Consider the following 19,342-nt stretch of genomic DNA (forward strand, 5'->3'; position numbering starts at 1 on the left):
GAGATCAGTATGGCCACCTATACTTATTTCAGCCCATATCATCAAACTCCCACCTTGATGTTGGGGTCTTTCACGAACAAACTGGATTATTTCTTGTTCCACTTTCCTACCATATCAAGTTATGTCAGTTATTTGGTTGCAGACTGAATTTGGACTCATCACTAAAAAGTACATGAGCCCAATTCTCATTTGTCCAATTGAAGTGTTCCTGTGTCCAACTTCTTCGGGCTCTTTTGTAATTTGCAGTAAGTGGAATGCAAACCATTCGTCTTCGAGCATAGAAACCTATAGCATGAAAAAGATTTAGAACATTTCACATCTCCAGAAAGTGATTATTCCAAAGTTGCAAAATTATGCTTTGAGATACACAACATGCTTGAGCGACAACTTGCTGTGTTTGTCCGGCTTCTAATGGACCAATGGCTCTCCAAGCCATGGATTCTAGGATATCTGGTTGCTCTGCCATTTTTAACAAAATAATGGGTGGTAGGTGATGCAAGTTTACAACTGAAGTGATAATTATGCACTGTGGAAGTGAGTTCAACAAGCTATGCTTTTATACCCCCCTTTTATAGGCAAATTGTGAAAATAATCAGGAAAAGAGAAAATAGACAGTATCAATGGCAGAATCACGTTAAAAACAAAGCTACCAGAAAAGACCTTGATATTATCATTAAAAAATGTGTAAGCAGAATTTAAATAAGATGGTATTATTAAGATGGAGAATCGAGACCAAAATAAGATGGAATGATATAGGTAAGAGTGATTTAGGAGATCAATATGCGAGGATTCATGAAATCAGATCTTACAAATAATACATCCATCTGGAAAATAATTGATGAGCATCTGGAATATATCAAAAAGGAAAATAGTTGGTAAGTAATCAAATACTAACTGATTGCTATATTATCTGGTATACATTAGAAAAATGACTGTGATTGACTGATTTTTTTCAAAATTTTGGCATACATTTTTCTTTATACTAGAGTACTAATTTTCAGCCTGCTAACACTAGATGTGGTCACTTTAATTTCAAATCTCCTGTACATTTTCTATTCTGGACCAACCTGAAGATAACACTATCATCAATAGTATTAGATTGTATCTTGCTTTCTGACTATCTCTCTGTATGAATATGAATTTATTCACATTTTTATGTTGGAACATGGTGACAGTATTGACCAGTCCATATTCGGAGTAGAAATTTTTCAGGTTCTTGCCTACTCTTCTTTATAGGTCTAGGATTTATTTCTGTACTGCTGTTTAGGTCCCCAAGAAAAACATAATTTCTTTTATTTCCTTGAGTTTAAAATTCTAAATGGCTAAAAAAAATTCCTCTACTCCTTCCCTATTCGCACCTCCAATGGGGCCCATAGCACTTGAAATTGGACAAATGACTCCAATTTGAGAATTTTATCTTCCCTGCTATACTCTGTACATAGCTTGCAAACCAGTCAGCAGTTCAGACTGAATGATATACAAAAAGATGACTTCATGTTAAGTCAGGTGTAAGATATGGATGCAGCACAGTAATGCACTGATGTTTATAATCTATTCAACTGTTTTATTTACCTGCTATTAGCTTCTTCTTAATGTTAAGCTAAATAGTCTATAATGGAAAGCAACTTGAATTCACGCAAACTTCATTAATGTATGAAGGGCAAATAATTATGTCCTATGAAGGAACCTAGGTCTTTGTCAATAGGTTTGAACATAAGTTTTATTAAACCTAAAACTCAAATAAAAAAAGTGAATCTTACTTCTTTACAGATGATGCAGTCTTGTTATAAATAAATCTGTTCCAAATCTTCAGGAGCTGTTAATCAAATTAAATATTTGCATAGTTCGTCAAAAACATAGGAACAAACTTTTTTTTTTTTTTTTGGACAAACTATGAGAACAGGCAGATTTTCATACCAGATTTCAAACTGTTCCTAAATAGCTGACATCTATTCCCTGTACAGTAGGTATACTACTTAACAGGGACCAGATTTCAGCTATTTAGGAACAATTTTCAGTGAAGATGGCAAGTTAAATATGGATATAAATAAAGTCTGATTACAGTTTATTTATTTAGCATATGGAGGAAAATCAAGAAATTATTAAGCAAAACCATATACAGACAGGGAGTTCAGTTAACCAGTCAATGCATTGTCTGAGAGTATATGCAAATTTCTGTGACCTCCAGAAAACAATTGTATGGAGTAGTCATCAGTGATGTGATGTGATGCATCACATCACATCAGTGATGTGATGCATAATCTGCACAGCACCACACACATGCGAAAGAGTTACTGTGAAATTCCCCACAGATGTAATAAGTGGACAAGTGGCCTTGTCCAGTCCTAAATCTGTTTTAGTCAACTCTGGAAGTGTTGAGGTAGACTAAATCCTGGCAGTTTGATAGTTGGCTCTGTCATCATATATGTGTTTGTAGTTCATCCCAGAGTCTTCTGGGTCAGTCCTGGGACCATCATCTGGTAATTCTACAAGCCATATAGGAGATCATTGAGGTAAGGTAGTGTGCTGGAGGTGAAGAGATATCTTGATAAATAGGAAGATACATGTTATTTCTGATTTTCTTTATTCCATAGAGCTGACTGCAAGTGGACAGTCCACAGGTGGCAGATAGTGGATCACCCCACCCCAGATATGGAGGACAGCTGTGACATAAGCAGGGTAACCTGGTGAATAAGAAGTCCCAGACCAACAGTAGCATTGCTATCAGGAATGGTGGAGTGTTTTAGTTTGAGAGGCCTTTTGGCAAGGCCTCTCAAACTAAAACACCACAGAACCCTAAGACAACAATGTGATATAGCAGGCTATGCCACCATTAAATAAGCATGCCCCTGAGGAAGTACATGAAGATAAATTACAGAGACTGTCCACCTGGCAAGGTGTGGCTTCATAGGTGTCTGCTCCATAGCAGGAAAGACCTTTGTTTGAGGAATTTATGGTAGCCTGAAGAAGTTGCTACTTCTCAGCTAGGAAGTAGCAACTTCTGAGTAATACCTCACCTTTGGGGTCCAGCCAACTATGAGATCCTGGCCACTACAAGAAATGAGCTGATAGAATAAGAAAATGGCTAAAATATGACCAAAAGAATAGAAAAGCCAGTCAAAACATCAAGTGAGCAGTAAAGAAGACAATATTCAAACAAATTTTAAAATCTTTCAATGTTACTGTCACAGATATGACATTCTGAGAAAAATTCAATAACTTTTGATGAACATGTTTGATATTCTTTGGAAAGACAGAACAGAAAGAAGTTTAAAAGTACAGAAGCAGATGGAATGAAAGTGGCAGAAAAGTTGATTCATTAGCTTTGAAGATAAACAGTAAATGGATGCTGACCAGCAGATGAATGTGTGTGTGTGTGCTTAGCATCTTAAAAGAATGTGGAGAAATAATAGTGAAGAGTTCAAAAGAACCATGGTTGTGAAACTATCTATGGTATAGGCAAGGCAGAAAAAAAAAAAAAAAAAACATTAGGAAAAACATTAAAAGAAGGAGAAGGGAAATAAGACTCTGGTCGCAATGAAGCTATAAAATTATCCTTGTACTATGAAGAAACTTAAGATTACAATTTAAGGCACTGGTTCTGGGGATTATGCATTTGTCAAATGAATAAAATAATTGTAGTGTATGCTAACAGTAAAACTATTGAGCTTTTAGTTCAATAAGAGAAGCTCATTTATGTACAGAATGAAAAGAATAGGTGAAAGCAGAGTTAGAAATATTCTAGCATTAGTGAGTCTATTTGAGAAAAGAAAGATACCTTCTACATATGTTGACAAATTTGGACACCTTACGTGCCGTGTAAATTTCAGATCCTACCACATGCAAATATTCACGGAGTGTTTGCATAAGTCTGGTAATAAAAGTGTACGATGTGCTGCATGTTTTGCACTACACTCAATGTCAAGATGCCATTAAGCTAAATTGACAAGACTTCCAAACATGGGATGGTAGTTGGGAGTCATATCAGTGGTCTTTCTATTTTGGACATCGCTACCCATCTCAGTATACAAAATCCACCACTTCTTGCATCATTTGTAGATGGAAAGTTGATGGTGCTTCTGCAACAGGAAAACACCCTGGGAAGTTACTGACACTCAATGACTGAGATTGACGAGCTCTGTCTTGGAATGTTCAAGCATCCTGCACGTTGTCAGTAGCAGACCTCGCAGTCAACCTGGAAAATGCTGCAGGAACATTTACTGTCAGCACTAGAAATGTCTGCAGAGAGCTGCATGCCTTAGGTTACCACAGCAGAGATGCTGTGAACGAGCTACACATCACTCTCTCAATGCCAAATGATGTTTAGACTGGTGTCTTTCACACCATTCCTGGGCTGTAGATGACAGGAAAAGGGTTATGTGGAATGACAAATCATGCTTCCAAATGTTTCACTCTGATGGTCATGTCTGGATTTGGAGACTATTCAGGAAACGGTTCCAGCAGGACCGAATTAATCCAGTTGCCAAATTTGGTGATGGTATGGAGGTGTTTCAGTTGGATGGGCTTGGTCCATTGGTGGACATGCCCAAAAACATTATGTCTGATGGTTATCTGGACATCATGTTTGGACAACTTCATGCTTCCGACACTGTAGAAGTACTTCAGCAGTGACCCTTGCATGTTCCAGCATGACAATGCTCCATGCCATATTGCACTGCATGTCCAAGACTCGTTTCCACAAAATAACATTAACGTGCTGGAGTGGCTGGCTCAGAGTTCAGACCTCAACCCCCAGCAAACATCTTTGGGACAAATTAGAATGTCGAATTCACTCCAGACAACAGCAGTCATCACCAATGGGGGTAGCTTTGCACAAGAAATGGAAGAATATTTCTGTTGCAATGTATCAGAAATTAATCGAAATCATGCTCCGAAGGGTAGTTAACTCATGCAGGCCAAAGGTGGTCCTACTTGGCATTAGAAATGTAATTAAAACTTTATTTTATTTTTTTTATTTTTTTTACCACAACTAGGTGTCGAAATACTTTGGTCAACACAGTGTATGAAATAAGGAATGGCTGGAAAGGAAGCTGGCAATACAAATGCAAAGATTAGAAAATAGACCATAAGATGGTAGATTGCCAAGCAACCTATTACCTTATTGTCTGTCTTACATGAATTCTACAAAACTTTTCATCAACATTAACCTTTTAACAAAAGGTGAATAATGATGGAAATCAGCTGTGAATCAAAAGTGGCATACTAAATGATCTAGTGAAGAAGTTGGCTGTTGATGACAGTCTCCACAATTTTTGAAAGAAATGAACATTGTTCATTTCTTTGAAATGAGTTTAATGACTTTTCTTTCCTTCTTGGAATAGGCTGAATATAAGCTTACTTCCATACTGAAGACTAGATACCAAACAAGTAGGAAAGAGATATAGCATAGTGTTAATTTTAAAGCATAGGTATTTAGCATAATTAAAGTCATATCACCAGGATCAAATGACCTATTGGTGTCTTAACTAGTCAGGATTCTTCCAATTACTTTCTGATGAAACAAAAGAAGAGAGAGTGGAATTCTTATCAAATATTTTAGTGATCTAGCTGCTGGTTGGTACCATCAGAATGAGTGAGAGTAAAGTGAATGGCACTCAATGGTCCGGGAAAAGGGACCAAATGCTCTGCTGCCGTTTGAACAGGAAAGAAGATTTCTGCATTTGGATCTTCTACTTTTTTTTTTTTTTCAGCTGTTGTAAACTGCAGTGTTAACAGAGAATGAAGCTGGAGTTCTTGTCTGCCCACCTGCATTTTGGCAAGAAAAAGAAAAGAAAAAAAATTCATCAAACGTTTGAAGAACGTTTGGCAAGAAAAAGTAAAAATGTAAAAATTATGGAAACAACTACTGTGTTAGAGAAAAACTTCTCTTTAAAATAAAGCAAAATAATCACTTGACGTTTTGACCTTCAGGTCATTATCTGGAATATACACATATATATGCAAAGAAACAAGCTGCACTACAATCTACATGGTATGCTAAAGTTACATTGATTTGGTCAACCGTTCAAACTATTGGCCTGACCTCTGGTGGAAATAAAAACCTTACTAAATTGATACTACAGTCCTGTTATTATTTATTTGATTACAAAAATAAATTAAGCTAGAGAGTAACATGTTAACAAAGTTACTCATATAAGTATACATATAAATTAAACCGAACAGTATGGATTGTGGTAATAAAAGCTGAAATATTAATTATATGTGTATATACTCCAGATAATGACCTTAATGTGAAGGTCGAAATGTCGAGTGATTATTTTGGTTTATATGAAACTCAAGTTTTCTCTAACATGGTAGTTGTTTCCATAATTTTTACAATGAATTCTGATCACTGAGTAACATGAAGGAAAGAAAACTATGGAAAAGTTTCATATCAGTGCACCTCTGAAGTCAGACTATAACCTCATCCCTGGATGAAGTTATGGTCTGAATTAAGGGTAGAACTGATATCTACAGTTTATTTAAAAGGGGAGCTGGTTAAGAAAAAAGTTAAAGGGTATTTGGGAAATGGGAGAATTATATAGTGTTTTTTGCAAATACTATATAATTTTCTGGCATCCCTATTAGCCTACGTGATGAAAATAGAGATGAGAAGGCAGTTTGACTTGTGGACGCCGAAGCCCCAAGGAATATGACTCCATTATTTGGGTATGGAAAATCGAGCTTTAGAGATAAAGATGTCAGAGTGGTTATCAGCATGTAGAGAATGACTGAGATAGCAAATAAATTCAACAAGGTCCCCTTTGAGTTCTAGAAAATGATGACAATGAAAATCAATGTAAATGAAACTATGGATATTGATTAAAATTTACTCTAATTATAGCAAATCCAAAGAATAGTTTATATAGCAAATTTAGCATTGTGCCAATAGGACTTCAGTCAGGACACTTTTCGTTACTTTGTTATAATGGTATCTGTGCTTGAGTGAGTCAACTGTAAAAGCATGCACTTTTTTTTTAATCTGTGGAAAGGACTCCAAATCTCGAACAAGACATCTTACGATTGCAGATGGGATAGGAAATGAATAAGAATCTCAATAAGCTGATTCTTATAAGAATAATGGAAAATCAAGCTTTAGAGATAGATAAAGATGACAGAGGGGTTATCAGCATGTAGAGAATGACGGAGATAGCAAATAAATGCAACAAGGTCCCCTTTGAGTGCTAGAAAATGATGACAATGAAAAACAATGTAAACGAAACTATGGATATCGATTAAAATTTACTCTAATTATAGCGAATCTAGATACTCTTCGCACATATGAATAGATGCCTGCATACAATAAAAAAACAGATGATTAACTGAGCATTCAGACTCGTTAGCAATTCCTCTTTCTTTTCTAAGACAGTAAAACCTATAAAAGGTTATATACCTATGCCATATTAGTATTGTGTGTAATGGTTAGATGGTGTATTCTAAAGACAAAACATGGTACCTCTTCAAGCTATTAAAGTCTACTCTTAAGCAGGTTAGTGGTCTTACAGGTAATAAAAATAGTATTTATTACTCATAATTCATTTTGCTTCCTAATACACAGATGATCAGTTTTTTCCATGCCTCTTCTAGAGATGCATCTCTCAGAAGTTACTCATCTGCACGGTCTCTTCCATATGATTAACTGTCGTCATTCTCCTAAAACTCTATTACAACTCAAGCTTAAATTGTTCTCTATCCATTCTTGCTGCACTAACTGCTTTTTATTCATCCTTTGTGCTGTCTATCGTGGAGAAAACAAATTTCACCACTAGCAGGGCCAAGAAAATATTATCTGCAGTCATTTAAAATGAACTCAAACATTCTCCTGCCATGTCTTTAAATACTGTAGGTCCTTCTACAATACTAAAAAAAATAAACTTTATAAGAGTTTTTCAACTGAATGTTAGTTAATTGGTCTCATGTGGAAGTTGTAGGGATTCCCCTCCCCCCTTGAAACTTGGGTTTTTCAATGCACAAGAAAGCCAAACATCACAAACTACACAGACAGAACTGACTGCCCTATTGTAGTAATAATCAGTTTCTAATAAAGACTAGTTAAATGGCCATGACTAGTCACTGATTCTAACATGACAGGAAAAGACATGATATATAACAGCTTTAGAAAGAATAATTATATTAAATACTAGATGAGTTAACATGTAAATGAGGCTGCAAAAACACATTCTTACCTAAGGGATTCATATGCTGTCCACCCTGAACCAATTAATATGTTTTCATCAAACAGCTGTTCAAGGCATCCCACAAATTCTAAAGACAAAACAGGCTTATGTAACATTCTTTTAAGCTTGGATATAATATTGAAAAACATCAAGAAACCTAGAGCGATTTTGTTTCCACACTATAAGATCTCTTACATCAGTTAAAACCGAGTGAAATGTAATAAATAAAACATTTTATTTAAAAATAAAATAAGCTGATCCCTCCCCCTCATGACATCATCTTTAATCATATTCTATATGAGAATTGTTTAAAAGCCATATTTTGATATAGAAATATTCACCAATTCTGCATTCAAGATTGCCTAATGAAACCAAAAAAAATTACATTACACAAAAACAAAAAATAAAATGACTGTGAATCTCTAAGATAATATATGAAGTACTATTCAGAAGCACTATACAGAAGGCAATTATTCATTGTAAATATTAGTAATTCCTTAGTCATATTATAAAACAGAGGTGTAAAGAGACTTAACTGGTGGTGCATCTTGTATAATGCAAACAACCTACAGCAATGCAGACTATTTTACAGCAGTGATAATAGTGCTCTTGAACGAGCAAAGTAATTTATTTATTGTTTTGACTCTCATTCTAAATAATAAATAAATTACTTTGTTCTAGAACTATTATTTTGATTTTAAAATATTCAAACAATTCTACATTCAAGATCATCTTATGAAACTAAATCAGTTACATAAGACTAAGCAAAAAAATAAAATGACTGTGAATCTTTATATTATTATATGAAGTATTATTCAGATTTCATCATCAAATTCCTGCTATGTATCTTAAGGATACTATGATACTACTACTACATTATTTAGGCTACACTATTATTAAATTTCTATAAACAGTTTTCCTTCAGATTAGCATGTTATCTGTCAGGATTAGAATACTTTCCAAATCATATATTTTGGTCTTCTAAGACATTTCTAACTGCATCAGTCGACCCATATCTTGGTCTTCCAGTGGGTCTTTCTCCTACCATCTTATTGAATTGTATATCAATTATTTATTATTTATACTTATTTTTATTATTTATATTTCAGCTATTGATATATTATTATATGTTAATAGTATATCATTAAATTGCATATGTAAAGTAAGCAGGATTAATCAAGTAGGAGTTAGATGGATGAGTAATATTAAGCAGGAGCTGCAGAAAAAGAAAATGCTGAGGAGGGTATATAAGGAGAAAAGTGAAGTGACAGCAAACTCATGAACAGTACAAGGGTCAGGCAAGAAAGGTTAACAGCATGGAAATGAAGGCAAAATCAGATTACAAAAAGAAACTAGCCAAGCAAGCCAAAGGAAATCCCCCAACAGTTCTTTCACTATGAAGCAAGTAAGAGGAAGAATAACCTTAATGAGTGATGGCAGTCACAAGGTGACAGAAGCAAATAAAATAGTTGAATTACTGAGTAACCACTTTACAAGGGTAAATCAACCATGTAAGGTTAATGCTGTGACAGAGACATGTGGGAACAGATATGGATGAAGTGAAGGTTCTCAAGGATACTGCAGAATCTCAATGTAAATATATCTGCAGTTAGATGGGATATCAGCTAGGGTTTTGCAAGAAAGCGTGCACTTGCAATGCCTCTGACTGGGCTCTTTAATTTAAGTCTCAGCTCTGGTAGAGATCGAAGGGAAAGAAAAGAGGGAAAAGTAACTCCCTTGCATAAGGGAGGTTCTAAGACTGCAGTAGCAAACTATAGAACAATCAGTATCTCAGGAGTGATGATAAATGTACCAGAAAAATTGGTCAAAAAGAGAATTCGGGAATTGGTGGATAAGAATATGACATTCTATGATAAGAACCATAGCTTTGTGAAGGGTGGATCATGTCTTAGTATTTTCTAACTTTTTATAATAGAGTGACAGCTGAGTTAGATAAAGGGAATTGCTACACAATGATTCTGCTGGATTTTGCAAAGGCATTTGACAGAATATATACATAGAACACTCTGTTGCACAAATGGGGATGGATAACACACTGGTTATGTGGATAAGAGGGTGACTCTGGACAGATATTAAAACATGGTATATAGAAAAGCAGACCAAGCAGGTGACTAGTGGTGAGCCACAAGGTTTGTGCTAGGACCACTACTGTTTAAATAGTACATAAATGACACAGGACATAATCTCAAAGGAAATATTCAATGGTTTGCTGATGATGCAAAATTAGGTGGAGTAATAATTAATCAAGGCAATGTGGGAGAGCTTGCAAAATGATTTAAACAGGCTGTCAGTATATGCAAAAGATAATGAGTGTCAGTTTAATGTGGAGAAATATAGTTATGCATTATGAGATAAATAGATTACAAGCTATGTATCACATTGATGGCACTGTACTCCAGGAAAGAGATGAAGCTTGAGATTTATGGGTAGTAGTAGACAGAGTTAAAATTTAGAGGACATATTAAGGTAACTCCTAAGATTACTTGGCTATTGAAGAACATGCTAACAAGTAGAAATATGGAAGTTGTTATTCTTCTCTATAAGGCCTTGATATGTCCACATCTGGATTACTGTGTTTTGGTCTGGTCTCCCGGGTTTCTTGAGGATGAGGAAATGGTGGAGATGATTCAGATGCAAGCAACCAAAACGGTGAGTGGTCTGTGCAATGTTCTCTATGAGATAGATTGAGAGTGTGTGGATTGCAGAGGCTGGTAGATAGGGAAAAAAAAAAAGAATATGATAGAAACATTTAAGTTACTTAAAGGATTTTTACAGATAAGATTGGTGTAAGGGAAATGTTTCAGCAGTTGGACAGAGGGGGCAGAACAAGGGATCATCCCTGGAAGTTGAATAACGATGTGGTTAGTAGGAGGTTTGAGGACTAGATCTTTTGTTTGGAGAGTTGTGAATGAATGGAATGGGTTGCCAGAGTTAGTTGTTAGTGCTTTGTCTTAATGGATTCAAGAAGAGGTATGACAATCGTGTGGATAGTTTGGGTCTCCAGCGTTGAGTTTTCAAACTCCATGGAGGAGACTGTACATTAATAATAATAATAATCGTTTTAGCAACGAACACCTGCTTTGCTAATTTTCCCTCACCCATTTTGTTTAAAGGGACCATGCCATCTATTCACTCTCCCATTTTGTTTCTAACCGTTCTCTGTTTCAAACAGTATTCGTTTTTCCTCTATGAGTTGGAAGGATTCCTCAGTTAAGGAATCCCACAAATTCAGTAAGTAAGAACAGTCGGATTTTTTTATTTTGTATCCAAACACAAGTGCTATGGTAGTAAGTAATTTGTACAACATGAGTTACAACAAATTAAGATACATTACAATGACATCAGCTTAGATTTGGTAGGTGAATTATACAGGGAAATAATAATTAAATATGAAAAAAGGTAACTATATATAACTTATATGCAATAAATATGGTCAGATGTTCCTCCAGTATCTTGCACAATCAACTGCTTTTTCTGTGCAGAATATAAGGTCCTCTTTTGTGCAAGGTGATGGAAGAAAGGGCTAAGAATGTTCCATGGACTGGGTCGTCCCACACTCGCAACTGCCTGGGCCAGTGAGGTTAGCCCCATTTGATTAGGGTTTTGTTTGCAGCATCCTGTCTGTTGAGGCTTTTCCAAGTATTCCAGTCGAAATGGGCACCGCGTGGAGGATGTTCGGCTGTTGGAATACCAATATTATTTTCAGGATATAGTGCAAGCCATTGTTGAAGTCTTGTCTCTGGGAGGTTTTTAGGTGGTTCAGCAGTTGCCAGGAAGCTATGTCGGGATCTTAGTCTTTGGGGCACTGCGGTCTGTCTGAATAGCGGGTGGCATTCATCATTCATCTGCTTCTTTATCAGCTGAAGACAGATCTTCGAATTGAAGTGGGTGCAATACCAGCCAAAGTACAGAGAACAGTCAGTTAGTCATGACCACTGATTGTTAGTTTGAGGGATACCCCGGAACTTCCCCACTCATCTTGGAACATATGCCAGAAGGAGAAAAAATCTCTGCACTGGAGTATACAAAGAGCATGGGAGTGGAAGAAACAGAGAAAGGTGAAAATAATGTAGGATCATCAGCGAGCACCAGGACGGCTTAACTTATTTCAGTTTTTTTTAAGATTTTACTAATTTTTTTGAAGGTTGTAATTTTCCCCCGAACTATGTAGCAAAATCTGGTGCCCCTAGGCGATTACCTAGGTTCGCCTAATGATAAAACCAGCCCTGACTCTACCATGTGCACAATTAGTGGGATACTGAGTAGCACCCCTATCCCCTGGCTGCCTGTCCTATCTAACATTGCTTCACAAAGTATATGGAGAAAACAAGCCTCAATTAAAGTATTTAAAAAAATAATAAGCAAACTGCTCCTGCACCAAACTCTCATAAATCCACCTAGTCTTTGCCTAAAATCAGAAATCCTTTCTGGTCCATGGACAAACTCTCTTCAGCTGCCTTACCATCAACACCTGACATGCGGAGAAAACACTGGGCTAACAATCTTCCAACAAATGGTTTACTGGTTGAAGATCCCTGTGCTCCACAGCCTGGTTTTACCCTTCCTAAGAAGATTTGGTCATCCATCAACAGGATCAGAGCTAACCAGGACAGATGTGGCTACCTACTACATAAATGAAGACTGTCAGACCACCCTTATTGCGACTGTTCCTCTGTGGCCCAGACCATCACTGATATTGTGACTGACTGCCCAAGGTGCCAATTTCATGGTGGTGGCAGCCTCCAGGACATCCACAAGATGACAGACGAGGCCCTGGATTGGCTTTCAAGACTGGACATTGACCTGTAGCTGCTTTGTATTCCTTCTGCCATAAGAACAAATAAATTACAAAACAAAGGTGGAATTTTCATAAAACTTAATGGAGATTTTTTGTAAATTAAGCTGTGTAACTTGAAGTGGATCCAATCCAATAGTAGCAATTATGACAGATTCACTGGAGTTGTGAGCTATCAAGAAGATTATCTCCCTGAATGGAATGATGAAAATAGGATTATTTCAAGAATTACAAGCTAACTTCAACATCTCCACAGTTTCTGATTTGTTACACGGCCTTGACAAGGCTAGGAAAGAAAACTGGATCAAGCCATGAATAACATACTATCACACATTTCAGCACTAAAGCTAGTATTCAGTAAGTTTTCTTAATGCCAACACTAAGATAAAAAAAGAAATAAAATAAAAATAATAATGAAAAACATCCCTAAGGTTAATGACATTGCAAAATACAAAATTCCCTCTAATGACACATCCATGTGACAAATGTTCAACAAGAGATAGAGGTGAAAGCAAGGCTGAAATCCAGGAAAAATATGCTTCTTCATTCATCTTCTCTTTCACAATCTGAAAGACCTGTCTCTTAATACAAGGTATTGATCCAGGGATTTGCTAAGTATATGCCTAAACTGTACAATCAGTTTACAAAAGAAAGCAAGATACTTAGATAGAATAGGCTGGATTCATAACAAAGTTGTGTGATCATGTGTTGGCCCTGTATACTGTTATCGAAAATTGATATTTCAGGAGTTTATGAACATTGTTTGGAGAAAGAGAGAGAGAGAGAGATTGTATGATACTGAAATTGCTAAGGTTATCCCTTTTACACTATTACTCGAGAACACTAAATTATAATGCTTTTCAATCTCTAAATCTATGACCACCTGCTACTATCTCAGAGAAATTTGCAAATACCACTCAGAGCACCTCCTTTTAAGTTCCAGAGAATACAATAACAGAAACTAATCAAAACTAGACTACTTGAGTTGAAACTAAAGTTACTTTAAAATTTAATTGAAATTATTGCTTTCCATTTAAATAACAGTCAAATGAACTATACTTGTAAAGTCTGATTAGAAATAGCATAATAAAATACACTAGTACCCTAAAATATCCAGAGTGACTAATTGTAGACAGATCACTGGTCTTCAAAGGAGTGGCGCACTCAGGATTTAACCTTGGGGGGGTTGAGTAGACGATTTGTGAATACACACTACACATCGCATACGACCTATGACTGAGCATCTGCAGTGATCGTTAATTTATAAGTAGTATAGAAATAGAAATGACACAACATAAATAAAAATTTATGTTGTGTCATGTCTTCTTTTCCTAATTAAAATAATAATTTTAATTAGGAAAAGATTTTTGGAAAATTTTCTAGTGTTTTTTCCTTTTCTTTGGGGGAGGGGTGTCTGGGCACCCCCCCCTGGGTGTGCCACTGCTTCAAAGAACATTTGACTTTTGCTGGTAAATCAAAAATTCCTAATAACATCTTGCAGAAACTAGCAGGATTTTGATAGGATCAGATACTAGCACACTACAACACAACAGCTTTGCATTGTACATTGCCCAGCGTGGCTTAACACTGTTCACACCTCACTAGTAAATGTTCATCTCAACCAAGACACGAAGTGCTATCTCTAGAGCAACAGACTTATTCCAAGTGTTAGTAATACTGCTCTTCCTCCATTAACTGAAGCTCTTTTTCTCAATCAGTGAGATAAAATGACTCAAAATAGTGATTTTTCTAACATAGTAATTAGTGAAACCTAAGCATGCCATAAAAGGCAAACATATGGGCTCTTGGGCAGAGTTAGTGAGTAGTGCAAACCAAAGACAAATCCCATGCCAAAGGTTATATTCTCAAAAATCAAATGGATATATAATATCCTTTGCATGGTGATTTCTTCCCATATATGAAAAGACTTAAATCTCGACAAGGCCTTTGACCTACGAAGACATTTATGGTCAAAGGACAGGGGAGATGCATAAATATGCTCAATGCAAATATCCTGAATCTCCATATTGCAACAATTTAGTCAACTAACAATTTACCATTAAACAAATTACAAAAGGATGTTTATTAACTGATATTTTTAGCTGGATTCCAAACTGCCATCCTCAGAGCAAAACATGTTACACGTGCATGCATGTACGTGCACACACAAAACAGATTAATGCAGCCATAGTTGTTAAGGTTAGGAGAATGCTTCATATCCATTGCCGACTCTAAAATGAACCTTTTTAACCTGTAATGACTTCTGTATAGCGCATTGTTTTTTTTTCCATCCAATCCTGTGTGAAGGAGCGTCCAAAGCATGATTTGCCAGTTCTGACTTGCAATAATAATGGTAGCGAATGTACTTTTTTATATGTTCTCCAAGCGGATGTTAGTAGATCTTCCATAATAGGCTAAGTCACAGGGAACTTCATATGCTCCAGGATATGCTAGAGGATGAAGTTTGTTCTTATGAAAGCAGATCGCATGTGCAGATGATGTAGTATTACTGCAGGAAACTAAAAGCAATTATTTAAATTCAACAAATAAGATAAGTTAGAACTAAACGGAAAGATACTAGAACAAGTAATAAAATTTAAATTTCTAGAAATAACTGTGAATTGTAAAAATATAACACAGAATGAAGTAAAAGAACAATCCCTAAAGGCTAATAAAATATCAGGATACATAAACTCAGCTATGTGAAAAAAATAAAGTCTAACAAAAGAAGCAAGAGTACTCTGACCAATATTGACTTAAGCATGCAAAAAAAATAGAAACATAAAAACACAAACAAACACAATATGTATAAACTGACACTATATGTATAAACTATATAGTAAGTGAAAATGCTAAACAAAAATAATCAAGAAAACAAAATTTCATAGGATAAAAAATGAAAAGATTTATGATGAATGTCAGTTACAACCCATCAATGAATGGATAAAAAAAAAAAAAATTAAAAAAAAAAAACACGTTTAAAACAGAATGAACATGTTAATAGAACAGACTCAAAAAAAAGAACAGATAAAATTGGCAAGAGACTGGAAACCACACATGCAAAGACCAATTCACAGACCAAAAACAGACATATACTGAAGCAATGCAGAGGTAACAAACTGAAACTTAAAGAAACATTATTTCCTTTTTCACAGATGGGTACGACATTGCTTGACAAAATCAATAGAACATGAAAACATTTTTAATGAATATTTTTAACAGCATCTCTGAAAGCAAATATCTGATATAATAGGCATCCCAGCATGCCAATTCTGAGTATCCAATAGAAATTTATATACAACTCAAGGTCCACGTATTTCACTCATGCCTATAAAAACATGGTTGTGACCACATAACTTCATCCCCATTTTTTGGCTTACCCAGTGGGTTAACTACATCTCCAGTATCTTCAGAATGGAGAATCATCATTGTTGATTGAGGTTTCAAGCTGGACAACTTGAAGCAGGGCAGTCTCAGGCGAAGGTTGCCCCATATCATCTTGGCATTAGGGATAGTTTCAGGAGACAAGAACCATTACAAGAGCTGTCCTAGGTCACCCAAGGGCTATCTGAATCTCACAGCAGTTATACAGATCCATATGATATTCATGTCACTAAGTGTTTCTTAAGGTTTCTGGAGGGGCATAGGTGAAATTATTTCAAACTAGATTGGGTTAAGAAAACGTGATTCAAATTGACTCCATGCAAGGAAGCTGGTAGATTGCATCCCATTAACTGCAAACCACTTCAGAGATCATCAAGACCGTTGTCATGAACATGTAACTTGGAGCTCTGATAAATGGGGTATAGTTATGTTCTCTGACGATTCCTGTTTTAGCCTACAAATGGATTCTAGATTGTTTGATATGGAGAGAATGAGGAATGCAGAATAATTCCTTGAAAAAAGAGACTTATAGTGGATGCAGCGACTGTCATGTGGAACAGAATAACGATCAATGGCAACAACAATCTATGTTTTTGAGAGAGAGAGATATCTTAACTGATATCTATACTTGTTCCCTCTGTTAAGAGGGAACAAGTATAGATCCTCAAACCCTTATGTGCAACTTTGTGGGAATGCAGATTTCTTTTTCATGAATGGCAATACTAGTGACCAAAGAGCTCAAATGGTTGAGGAGTATCTTGAAACATAAAATATTCCAGTGACTGCTATGGTCAGCTCAATCACCAGACTTAAATCTGATTGAACATGTGTGGGGGACACCCTTGGGGAATGTATTGCAAGCTGACAGCCACTGCCTCAATCGCTTGGTAAACTAACTGCTCTAGTAAGAGAATATGATTTCTTGCCATAGAATCATAAACACCCTGATCTCGAGCATGGTCCAATACTGTCAGGTCTGTTTATCCATTAGAAGAATTCATGAACCATATTGATGTTATGTGATGACCATATTTTTGAGCATGTCATGTCAACTTCTGTAATGTAAACTCTTTGGCAATTCTTATACATCCCCACATAATATCTCTTATACCTGTCTGAGATTTCTTGATGTCTCCTCATTTTGTTATTCTACCATATATCATCATTCCAAATTCTCTTCAACTGATTGTAAATAAAAAATAATTATGATAAATAAATAAAATAACTAGTGACAGACCCACAGAATAGTTTAGAAAGCTTAGATTTTAAAATTCAGCACATCTGTTCCCAGAGAAAACTGCTTCAAAATCTTTTCCCACAAGAACCCCTTTTCATTCAGTTTTAAGAAAACTACTTTGATTAAAGATACTGTCTTGCTGTGGGCTCACCTCTATCTCTAGCCAATTAATTTATGGAATCATTTCAAAAGCAAGTACAAGGAAAGTACAGTCCAAAAACATGTCTGGTATGTGTATGATAAATGAAAAAATTTGCACAGCAGGTAAAACGACAACTACAATAATTCAGTCTACTTGTATGCTCTGTAAACAGAGTATACAATACCTCTATCAATATAGAGATGAGGAATCAAAAACTGAGTCATATCTATCTCAAAATGGATATTAGTACTTAAAACACCACCACTGCCTACACAGGGAAATGACAAATAAGCAAGAATACAGAGGAGTGGTTGGTATATTGATTCAGATTTACAGCTGAAGAAAGACAATAAGACCAGTGCATTATGTCTGTAAAATGCACTTCTAGCCAATTTTCCTATTTTGCAAAATAAAAAATCCTGCCACATCCAAACCAAAATTTCTAAAATTCTTCAAAAAGCTACATAAAAGTAGCTTTGTGAAGCTATTTAAAATGGTACTACTATGCAAGATCACAAAATTTTTATAACCATTGTTCATGTGGCATATATTACATAAGGCAAACAGGACAGGATGATCCAGAGACAGACAGACAGACACAGACAGAGAGAGACAGACAGACAGACACAGAGAGAGAGAGACAGACAGACACAGAGAGAGAGAGACAGACAGACACAGAGAGAGAGAGAGATCTGAGTGTCAGAAAATGCTAAATATGAGAGAAAGAAGGGGAGAAAAAAAAACAAATGTGGATTAGCTTATCATACAACCAATGAAGGTTATTCTGTACTTTGGTATAAAAAAAAAAACTACAAACAGGCCATAACTGCACTGTCAGAAAATTCAATTAAGCAAACTTCAGAAATGACATGGAACAAAATATGGTTTGGTTTTATTGCAATACAATAAAATTAAAAACAGAAAATAAGGAACAGAAATGCTATATACAGATTATAATATGGTATGAAGGTCAGCAATAAAAAGACAAAAACAATGAAAATAGGCAGAATCATTGAAAATGTCAACTGTGTTGTGAATGGAGAACCTGTGGAACAAGTAAAACATTTCAGCTACTTAGGCACAATTTTTACTGAAGATGGTAAACTAAATATAGAAATAGACAACAGAATCAGCAAAGCTGGTATCGTGGGAAGTCAATTGAATAAATTCATATGGAATAAGAAAGAAATTAGTCGGAACACTAAATTAGCTGTATACAAGACTATGTTCAAACCAATTTTAACTTATGGATCTGAGAGCTGGGTCAGAAATAAAACACTTGACCAAAGACTAGAGACCGCAGATATGAGAGTCCTGAGAAAGATTAGAGGCGTGAACAGATGGCATCAATGGCAATATCATATTAAAAATGAGGATATTAGGAAAGAACTTGACATTGTCAGCATCCAGGAATGCGTTAGCAGAGCTAATCTCAGATGGTATGGTCACTTAAATAGAATGGGCGAGGAAAGATTAGCAAAACAAGTGTTCTCTGCCAGGTTGGCAGGAAAACGACCCAGAGGAAGACCAAGATATAGGTGGATTGATACGGTACAAAGTGCCTTAAACGATAGAAATATAAGATC

At 35.8% G+C, this 19,342-nt stretch overlaps 1 protein-coding gene across 1 annotated transcript in view; it reads right to left on the reverse strand.

Annotated features, from left to right (window-relative positions):
• The window catches only part of Nipped-A (Transcription-associated protein Nipped-A), a 936,100-nt gene that overhangs the window by 806,663 nt on the left and 110,095 nt on the right, over nucleotides 1-19,342 (reverse strand). The window contains exon 10 of the mRNA XM_090393977.1: nucleotides 8,187-8,265. Within this exon, the coding sequence (XP_090250103.1) occupies nucleotides 8,187-8,265 (79 nt within the window). The remainder of the gene's footprint in view (nucleotides 1-8,186; nucleotides 8,266-19,342) is intronic.

Source organism: Typopeltis vanoorti, chromosome 6 (assembly GCF_054136105.1).
Source record: "Typopeltis vanoorti isolate ZY-2024b chromosome 6, IOZ_Tvanoo_1.0, whole genome shotgun sequence".
NCBI lineage: Eukaryota > Metazoa > Arthropoda > Arachnida > Uropygi > Thelyphonidae > Typopeltis > Typopeltis vanoorti.